A 10563-nucleotide genomic window follows, 5' to 3' on the forward strand; every position below is an offset into this window, starting at 1 on the left:
AACCTACCACCCTAACCATGATTAATTTGATAAACCATATCTTTCAATTACTTTAATCAATGGAACATTTTACTTTACTATACTTAATTTATTATATTAATTTATAGAACATGCATTCTGAATTGAGAACTGTGACAACTGTTTCTGCAGATCAACCCCCTTTCCTTGAACAATAAATAAGCAAATACTATAGTAATATTATAATTAAAGAAAAAAATAAAAGAGGAGCAATACATCACACACACACACACACCATTCTTGAATAAAAAAGCAATCTTTATGTGTTTTGTGTTTATAGGTATTTTTTCTTTGGGATTGATCTACAAATGAGTAGGAGAAATTGCAGCCAATCCAAAGATTAAAAATTTAGTCTTTTGACTGATAAAGAAAATGCTGTGACTGGTTTTGAAATTCTTGGCATATTTTTTCTTGGATTTGTTTGAGTGTTTTAATATAGGAGGTAAGTAATGGAGTCAAGAATGGATCATTATGAGATCATGGAACAGATTGGGCGTGGAGCATTTGGTGCTGCTATTCTTGTTAATCACAAGCAAGAGAGAAAGAAGTAAGTTGAAAGTTTCTAACTTTAATGCTTATAAAATTTGAATTTGGTGTAAGATTGATTTTGAATGTTGAAATAATAGGTATGTGCTCAAGAAGATCCGTTTAGCTAGACAAACTGAACGTTGCAGGAGATCTGCTCATCAAGAGGTACATTCTACTTTTCCCCCCTTTTAATTTGGTTATGGTTTTTGCCTTTTCTGCTTCTCTATTTCTTAAGCTTAAATTGTTGACTATAATGGGCTTTGTACTGAATATATGCTCAGATAGAGTATGCTGAAAGAAGAAAATATTTGTTTTGCTTATTTTTTCAACATGGTGGCTTTTTGTACTGAATAGTATATGCTCAGCAACTATTGATTTTTGGCTTTCACTTCTATTTGAGGTGAAGGAGGCTCTTGGAATTTTCCTTTGTGGATGATTCTGATTTTACCTTACTTTTGTCTAGCTTTCACAGTTCATTGAGAGATTCGACATCTGTGATTCACTCTATGCTGGGAATTTAAGTGAAACTTCAAACAGTTAATGTGCATTCTTGCTAGATTTCATCTCCTAATTCTTTAGTTTTTCTACTATAACACCCTAGGCAAATCCCACATCCAAAAAACACCGTAGAGATGCTGGTTATATAAGTAGACATGTCTTAGACTCTAGTGAAGCGTTTTAAAGTTGTGCGGGCCTAGGCTCAGACAATATCACTAGTGGTTTGGACTACTACATCTACTTGTATCCCATTTTATACATTTCTCATTTTGATACGTTCTCATCTCTGCTCTTGCTTTTTTTTTTTGGCGCATGAGACTCTTCCGCCTATGCAAATTTACACAAATGCATAGCTATTAAGAATTCCTGATGTGGACTTTATTGCAACTAATGTGCAGATGGCACTGATTGCTCGGATTCAACATCCATATATTGTTGAATACAAGGAAGCATGGGTAGAGAAGGTGAGAGGCCTGATTTTGTTTTCAAGTGCTGAGTTGACTAGAATTTCCTTGAAATTGGTGATTAATTTGCTCTCGTGTAAATCGCACTGCAGGGATGCTATGTTTGCATTGTTACTGGCTATTGTGAAGGTGGTGATATGTAAGTCTATTTAATAACTTTTGGTTTTTTTGCTTAACTTAAGTTTCATTTTCCCCTCTTTAACAATGCATATTTTAATAGGGCTGAACTGATGAAAAAGGCAAATGGGCAATATTTTCCAGAAGAGGTACGCCGATGCTGTATTTTTGTTTGTCATTTAATTGCGACATGTTCATTATATATCTAGATTGTAGATTATGGACAGGAGACAAGTTAATAGCTGATTTACAAGTTAACTTGTTCATCTGGTTGGGCTATTGTAATATTTATCTAGTACTAGTATAAACTTCAATTAGTTTCCATTTTCGAGTGTCTCATATTTCAAGGAAATGTTCACCATACAGAAACTTCTGAAGTGGTTCACTCAACTACTGTTAGCAGTGGAATATCTGCATTCAAATTTTGTACTGCACCGTGACCTTAAGGTATGTATCTTTAATATCTGTCGTATCGTTTTATTTATTTTTCGCTCCAATATATTTACCGAGATAATTTCTGTATCCTTCTGTGGCAGTGCTCAAACATCTTTCTGACTAAGGAAAAAGACGTTCGCCTTGGTAACTACCAATGTTTCTGTTCTTTATTGAAGTGGAGATAACTGCAGTCGATTTTTCTGACGTAGGCTACATATTTTTTTTTCCCTTATACTTTTTGTTTCAGGGGATTTTGGCCTTGCGAAAACATTGAAGGCTGATGATTTGACTTCTTCAGTATGTATCTGATACTCAATGCTTTTCTTTGTTATTTGCACCTAAACTATGTAAGCTCAAACTAGTTTCTTTTCGTAAAATTAAATGTTGGTTACAGCATGAAACGGGTGATTCAAGTTGGCGTTTCTGTGCTTTCGGTTATTCACTTGCTTTGTAAAAGTTAATCTAGAAATGTAGATTAACTGATAATGTTGTTCTATATTCTAGGTAGTTGGAACACCCAATTACATGTGCCCGGAACTTCTTACGGATATTCCTTACGGTTTTAAATCAGACATTTGGTCCCTCGGTATGTGACTTCTTTACTCGTTCAGGTTCAAGTGCATTTATATCAAGCGGTATTACTTTGAAAATGGTGCCAAATTGTGTTGAAGTTCTGTGTGTACATTCATTTGCAATATTTTTGGAAAGATACAAACATATGTATGTCATCTGTTACTTGTGACATTTCATTTTATAAGGTTTTCTTCTTTCTCGATGCTGAGGATACTGGTCTGTTGTCACAGTAATTCGTGTGTCATTGTGGGGTTGTTCTATCATCTATGTCTTAAAACCGTTCGCTTCTTGACCAGGCTGCTGTATGTATGAAATGGCTGCTCATCGCCCTGCATTTAAAGCATTTGTAAGAACTCTTGACTTTGTTCTTTTAAGCTCCATTGCAATTCCTCGGGTATATAATGAAATGGAAACTGACCTAATATTTTGTCTCCATTCATTATTTCACATGCTTAAATTAATGAATCTGCAGACATAGAGAACCTTGGGATTAGGGGTGCCCTTTGTAAGTTAGTAAATTCAAGTGACAAGTTAATCCACATTCCAACTATATTGTTGAAGATGATGTAGCAACAAAATCGATAAGGGAGAAATGTAGAAGAATTGAGAGATAAAATATTATTTGATCAATTGATGTCAAATCAAAGTACAAATGGCCATACTTATATTGAGAACTCAGCTTACACTCCTAATAAGATTATAACTTTATCTCTAACTAAAGATAAAGGACAAAAATCAAACTAAATGATAATTTACTGTGGCATAGTCTTGAAAACTGTTAATGTTGAGTGATCTGGTGAGTCTTTGTGCATAAGCAAATAAGTGAAATTTCATCTCATATAGCATTCACCTTATTGTGTGTTTGTTTCCTCACAATGACTCAATGAGAACCTTTTTGTTACTTATACTGAATTTGACACTTCATAATGATTCAGGACATGGCGGGACTGATAAGCAAAATAAACAGATCATGCATTGGCCCATTGCCATCTTGTTATTCTCCGTCCTTGTAAGTCAGGCCTTTGTTTTGTTTTGCCGCCATAATTTGTCTTTGTGCTAAACGCTTCTGCTTGTAGATTTTTAATTGATTGTTTGTGTGTATCACTTAGCCATGTTTTAGGAGACAACTGTATCTTGTAGATATATTGCTTTGGTCACTGTTAATGTTCTGCAATGGTCTATCTTCTCCTTCCTCCCGACACGTGTCACAAATTCTTCACATTTGAATCAAATGTAAAAACTTAGAAATACTAGAATTCGAAATCATGCGTACTCATAAAAGTAATCATTATGGCAGATGCCACCTGTTCAAGTTGGGGATATAGGCTTCCTGGTAAAAATTTTATAAAGTAGTAATTCTTAATTGTGATTATTCTATTACTACAACTAACCCGTGCAAAATGCAGCATGAGAAAGAAAAAAATGTGCCATTCCTATCTTTTTTGTTCTCTCTTTGATCAGCATTTATATGAGTTGTATGTGTAATAATATCACAATGCAGAGATACACCACATAACTAGTTTGTCAACTTTCAACTAGCGACATATGCAAGCAGCAAGTCTCAATCTTGAGAGTGTGAATGCACTTTTCTTCTGTCATGTGCTTATATTTGAGATGGTACATTTCTTTTGTCAGTATATATAAGTTAAATATTGTTTTCGCAGAAAGACACTTATAAAAGGTATGCTGAGGAAGAGCCCCGAGCATCGGCCTAGTGTAAGCTTACCAATCTTGCAATTAAATATTTGTATCAGAATATCGTGTCAGTTGGCTGACCTCAACATTTTCAGGCATCCGAACTCCTGAAGCACCCATATTTGCAGCCTTATGTTGATCAGTACCGACCATCCTTTAATCCTCTTCCATCAATTTCTCCTGAAAAACCTCTCACTGCTAATCGCGACTCCAGAAAGAATATGGCAGAAAGCCAAAGTAGTACCAGTACATGCAGTGATAAAGATAGTTTGAAGTCAAGTGAAAAGAACTTACAAGGAATGGCTTGCAATGATGACCAAAAGGGCGATAACACGGTTGTCGCCTTTGTTGATCATGAAGACTTTGAGCAACGTTATTCTAGTGAGGAACATCATGCAGCTGATGCTTTTCCTGAAGACGCAGAGGAGTATGACTCTAGGAATATTTTGCATGAAGTGAAAAAATGTGATGCTGAAGCTAAGCAACCCAGAACAATAAAAAACATTATGTTGGCTTTGAAAGAGGGAAAAATGAGAGAACATAGTTCCCCAATGAGAGGCAGCAAGGCGAAGGTCGGTGGTACAGGTGCGAACAAAGCCAACATTGAAGCATCCCCAAAAGTCCTAAAACCGAGTTCACCTACTCCAACCTCTAAATCTAATGCACAGATACCATCTCCTGGATCAACAAAGCAGAATCAAGGAATGCATACCTTGAAGCAACAGGTATCGGTTCCTAATCCTCTTATCTTGATCAGTACTCGCTTCTGAGTTTGATAAATATGTATTATATTTTAATTACCTTCTGCTTGCAGTTTCCTACCACTGAGTCCACCCCAAAGACTAAAACAAGACACGAGGGGATCTCTCCCTCTGGCGCTATAAGACAAGATGATAGGTTACCTACAAGGCCAAGACAGCGAACACCTCCTAAGCTGACTAAGCAACCTTCATTTTCTGGAAGGCTACAGCCAGTGGGTCATGATGCTTTGAATACTGAGAACGATGATGTAGAGTGTAGTCCAAATGACCAGTTGCATGATCCCGAAAGTATGTCTAATGCTTTTACTGATGGCAGTGACATACAACCGACAAAGAAAGGCTCCGAAAGGATCCCTAATTCTTCTCGTGATGGTTGTCATATACATGCCACAAGTAACGGCATGCTACATTTGCGAAAGGTTTCATCAGGAGCTTCAAAAGGAATGCAAACGGAGAGCAGCAATTCTGCTTCTTCTTCAGTGTCCATCCAAGGATTTGAACTTTGTGATGATGCAACAACTCCTTTTATTAAGTTGACCGAACAAATGCTGGGAAGTCATGAACGAGCTACTGAAACTGAAACCACAGGATCAAGACCCTCTTGGTCAATGACTACATCATCACGCTCGGATATTGCTAATAGTTTGAGGGAAAACCACGAAGATATCCAGAAATCTGAAGCATGCTCCATTGAAAATCTTGAGGAGCATCATCAAAGTTCGGATGTTGGTGCTTGTGAAGAGAAAGCAAATTCATATATACCTATAGACACTGCCTCTCCGCTTTTGAAAGAGATTGCTCTTTGTGAGGGTGATTCCACAACCAGCAAACCTGATACTACGACTGATATTTCGCGTTTGACAAACCCCAGTTTCACATCCTGTGGTGATGACAAGTCTATGGAAAAGTTTTCATCCTCGACAACAGAATGTGTCTCTACCACTACTCCACTTGTTTCCTCAAACCAAAACAATCTGCAGAGCTCAAACTTTACTTTGAAAGCCAATGGTGATGAGAAGTTTTTTCCCAAGGAACTCTTTTCCTCAAAAACTGAAAGTGCCTACCCTTCCTCCCCTATTTCAGTCAGCCAAAATAGTTTGTTGCCAGACAAGGCAAGTGTTCCACAGAATGTGGTTCTTGAAAAAGCAGCTTCTCCTCAGTTCAAACCAGCTTTTGATGATGTCATACATGTCATAAGACACAGTAGTTTCCGTGTAGGTGGCGAGCAACCAGTAATTGACAATGTGGAGAGAAATGTTGATGTTGGGAAACTTATAAATGTGGCAAGAGATGATCTTGATTTTAGTCTAACTTCTCCTCCTGCTCCCAAATCGTCTGCTTCTGGACCGGTAAGTGTTAAATCCAATATATCGGACAGTGTCCATTATAAGGAAATGGATGTGAGAAACCAAAGCAGTCCCACCTCTTCAAGTCCAAGATTAGATTCTTCAGAACAAGCAAAGCCCAACACAACGCTTGTGGAGGAGGAACGACCAGTAAAGGAAATACTAGATGTCAAATCTTTTCGACAAAGAGCAGAAGCACTTGAAGGGCTGTTAGAATTATCTGCTGACTTACTTGAGAATAACAGATTAGGAGAGCTCTCTGTTGTCCTAAAACCATTCGGGAAGGACAAGGTGTCGCCGAGGGAGACAGCTATCTGGTTGGCTAAGAGTCTTAAAGGAATGATGCTCGATGATTCTGGACGAAATTCATGATCCATTATGGAGATGGCAAGTTCATTACTTTTGTTAGTGTTTCTCTACACTTAGTTCTTTTTTTCTTAACTTTTTGAAACTTCAACTTTCAATTGAGTTCTCCAAGAAAAACAGTTAAAGAGGTTCTTTGACTTTTTCCTTTTTCGTACAATAGACCCTTGTGGTCCGGCCCTTCCCCGGACCCCACACATAGCGGGAGCTTAGTGCACCGGGCTTGCCCTTTAGTATCTTAGCAATTCTTTCTTTCCAGTAACTGTAAATAGAGAGCAAACAAATTTGAACAATTTTTTATTCCGCGAAATGTAAGAATGTCTTCGAACACGAATTTTGAGATTATGTACTCTGCTGTTTCTTGGATACATAAAACTTTCAAGTCACTTAGTTCTAATGTATTAGATATACATGTGTTTGTACTCTACTCCTAACTCCAGCTAAAATTTTGTGTAATTGAGAATGATAAGTAGATTATCAGTAGCTTAGCTGATTGTTGAGATCCACGGTTTGTTTATCAAATCTATAAACAGCTTGGTCATTATGTTTTATTATATACCAAATGTTTCAATCATGTCTCTGGTGCTGATGATTGTCACACCTCCTTTTTTTTACACACCTACCCCGAAGGATAAATTTATAAGGGAGTTTTTCCATTTAAAGTGACATTATTCGAAATGGGATTATTTATTTATGTTTTAGAGTCGCCACTTGGGAAAGGATTGGCTTTTGGTGTCCCAAGTCACCGATTTAATTTAAATCCCAAATCGAGGAAAAATTCGACTTCCCAATTGGAGTCTGCGAACCAGAGATTCTGAATAAGGAATTCTGTTGACCCGAGGGAAGGTGTTAGGCACCCCCGGATCCCGTGGTTCTAGCACGGTCGCTTAAATTATAATAAATGGCTAAAACTCTAATTTTAATACATGTTCAAACCTACAATGCAATTTTAATATTATTTACCGCTTTAATTTATTTTGTTACGAAAGTGAACATCGTCTAAGAGCGCGCTTTTGGATCACGTTACATGAAATGTACCCGGATCCTCAACACCTCTTATTCAACGTTTTGGGATTTGGATTTGGGTTGCATGAAATGCGCGCCCGAGTTAGGAAGGTAAATTATTAAATAACGCGCCTAAAGTGACTAGCGTGTCGGTATCTTTGCGGGAGACCATGGAAATTTGCTAAATGGCTTACCCGATTTCTAAAATATTTTAACCTAGTATTTACTGAGGGCCACGCAATTTTATATGTTTTGTTTGGCGAGGCTCGTCTCATTTAATTATTTTTAAAGGCCAATCCAAAGCGAACTAAGATTCTTTATTTATATTGTTGTCTCTAAAAGGGCTTGGCAATATGAAATTCGGGTTTCAAGTTCAAGTCCGGATTTAAACAAAAGGGTAAAAACCTTTTAATTTAAAAACCGCTACCTAACTCGAAAGCCCAATTTATACTCCATTGAGCTATAAACTAAGGTCTTTAAACCAAGTCTAAACAGAGAATCTTAATGGGGCTCAGATAAAGATCAATCGAATGGGCCTGCTCAGGGGCCCAAATCGAGACTGAATCGAATCCAACGGTTTAAAACACAAATTCGCATGGTCTGTTCGTTGAAGCCCAATGCGACAAGGGCAAGATTTAGTGGCAATTTTATCCAAAAAAAAACTAAGGTTCAGATTAGCATATGCAAGCAGCTTGATTCCATGGACATCTTTCCGATCTATATTAACACCGGACTATACATCTAAGTCGTTAGGCATGGACAATAAGCGGTTGACTTCAAATTCAGACGCATGAAATTCATATTTGATCGCAATGTCAATCTGATTTTTACATTTATGAGCATGCAACCCAGTCAAATTCGGTTTTCAACATTAATCAAGTCCAAATTCATACTACTGCTGTCATTAATTAAATGCTCACAGCCATTCAAATGTCGAATTACTAACTACAAGTGAAGATCTAAATCGACTTCTACCTGTATACTATTGCTAACATTAACAGTTAAGCTAATCATCCAAATACAATCATACCACGTTAATGAAAATCAACAATCCACTATGAATTAACAGTCCAAACAGTCCAGTCTTAATTAGCTACAATGAACTACACTAAAAACATCAGTAACAGCAAAATCGATACAACATGCTTTGTTTTTATTCCAATTTCCAGCTTGCAATATACGCTCATATTTCCAGATCTCCTGAGTTAGGGGAAATACCTGGAGTTTATAATGAAACAAAGCGAAGAAGAAGGTCAGCAACAGTTTGAGTGATTGACAACGGTTTTTTACAGCAAGAGATAGCAACAGCGATTTCAGCTTAGAACCCAGCAGTAAAAAGAACAGTAGGCAACCCAGCAAATTTCAGCAGTCGAACTCTAAGTTAAATGATGCAAATCAAAATCTAGAATTCAAAATCATCCTGCAGTTTCAATAGAACAGTGTATTTTGGAGTTTTGTGTATATTTTTTTTTTGGATTTTTAAGGAACTAATGATCTAATCTAAAGGGAGAAATTTTCAGATGTTAGAAATACAATTTTAGGAAATTTTAAAGAGTCAGAGAGTCGAAAATCTTCAGGGAATTTTCAGGGTCCCAAAAAACTTGCTAAACAAGGCAATGTGTGTGCCTTTTATAGGCAAAATCTAAAGCTTTTCTTCAGATTTTTGTTTTTCTCTTTAGTCCCTCTCTTATTTAGTTTTCAGTCCCTCATTTTTTAACTTATTACTCAAGTAACAACACCTATTTTATTGAAAACTATACTAAAGTCTATTCTAGAAAGTCCTACACCTATTACAATCCCTATACTACCCTTTCCCTACTTTAAAAACTACTATTCCTAATAAAACTACCCTTTTCCATACCCAAGCTACCCTTTAATTGTACTATAATTACTGGCCTATACCACTTTAAACCTGGTCCTATTACCTTGGTCAAGGCTAACTATGGTTAAACAAAAAACCTGCTAGATTGACTCAGCTATATCCAAACAATTTGAATCATTGACCTAAGGATCCGATTATCTTTCCTTATGTTTCCAAAAAGAACAAGCCAAAACTAATTAATCTGGTGATGAGCAAATACTTAACAGCAAACAAACAGGATTAAGACTAAAAAAAAACATTCATGGATCATCTAATCGAAAGCAAACACTGGATCAAAACAGGACAACATTAAACAAAACAAAGGAGAATTAATTTGAACAGAGTAAACTAGAACCCTACGAATTCTGAACGAAATTGTTATGCGCAAAATAAGAAGAAAAACAGACCAAGAAGAAAGAACTTACTGATTTTGGAGACTACGGAACTCTCCTATTCTCGAAGTTGGTCTTGAAATAGTATTATGTGTTTGTTCTTACCCAGAACAAACACATAACACGATTTCAAAACCCCTCAAGTATTGATTGACCCTGAGAAACAAACCAGCCTCGGTGGTAAAACCCTAAGTCTAAAGTTCGAAACAATTGGGGCTTTTGGAAGCAATTAAGCGTAGATCGATGGGGAATGGGTGATACGGGTTCAGGGGTATGGTTTTGTGGTGGTTTGGGACTGCGCCGCCACCAGGGGATCTTGTGGCGGTGCTAGGGTTCTTGGCTCAAAATTTATCATTCGACGAATTCCCGGCAGACTCGAGGTGGAATGAAAGGATGAAGGTGAGGCTATGGTGTTAATTTGAGGGCCATCGGACAAAGTAGGGTTTTGGCTGATTCTTCGATTGAAAATTCGAGAACACTGGCTGGGATTTAAAGGCTAAGGTTCAG

At 37.1% G+C, this 10563-nt stretch overlaps 1 protein-coding gene across 1 annotated transcript; it reads left to right on the forward strand.

Annotated features, from left to right (window-relative positions):
• The first annotated feature begins 120 nt into the window (after positions 1-120).
• LOC109216793 (serine/threonine-protein kinase Nek5-like) lies at positions 121-7195 on the forward strand. Its single transcript, XM_019380990.1, has 14 exons — positions 121-565; positions 645-711; positions 1443-1508; positions 1601-1647; positions 1729-1774; positions 1992-2072; positions 2162-2204; positions 2308-2357; positions 2565-2646; positions 2930-2979; positions 3569-3642; positions 4298-4349; positions 4424-5053; positions 5143-7195. The coding sequence occupies exons 1-14, from the start codon at positions 468-470 to the stop codon at positions 6805-6807; spliced, it is 3051 nt and encodes a 1016-aa protein (XP_019236535.1). The 5' UTR covers positions 121-467; the 3' UTR covers positions 6808-7195.
• The last annotated feature ends 3368 nt before the right edge of the window (positions 7196-10563 follow it).

This window comes from Nicotiana attenuata, unplaced genomic scaffold (assembly GCF_001879085.1).
Source record: "Nicotiana attenuata strain UT unplaced genomic scaffold, NIATTr2, whole genome shotgun sequence".
NCBI lineage: Eukaryota > Viridiplantae > Streptophyta > Magnoliopsida > Solanales > Solanaceae > Nicotiana > Nicotiana attenuata.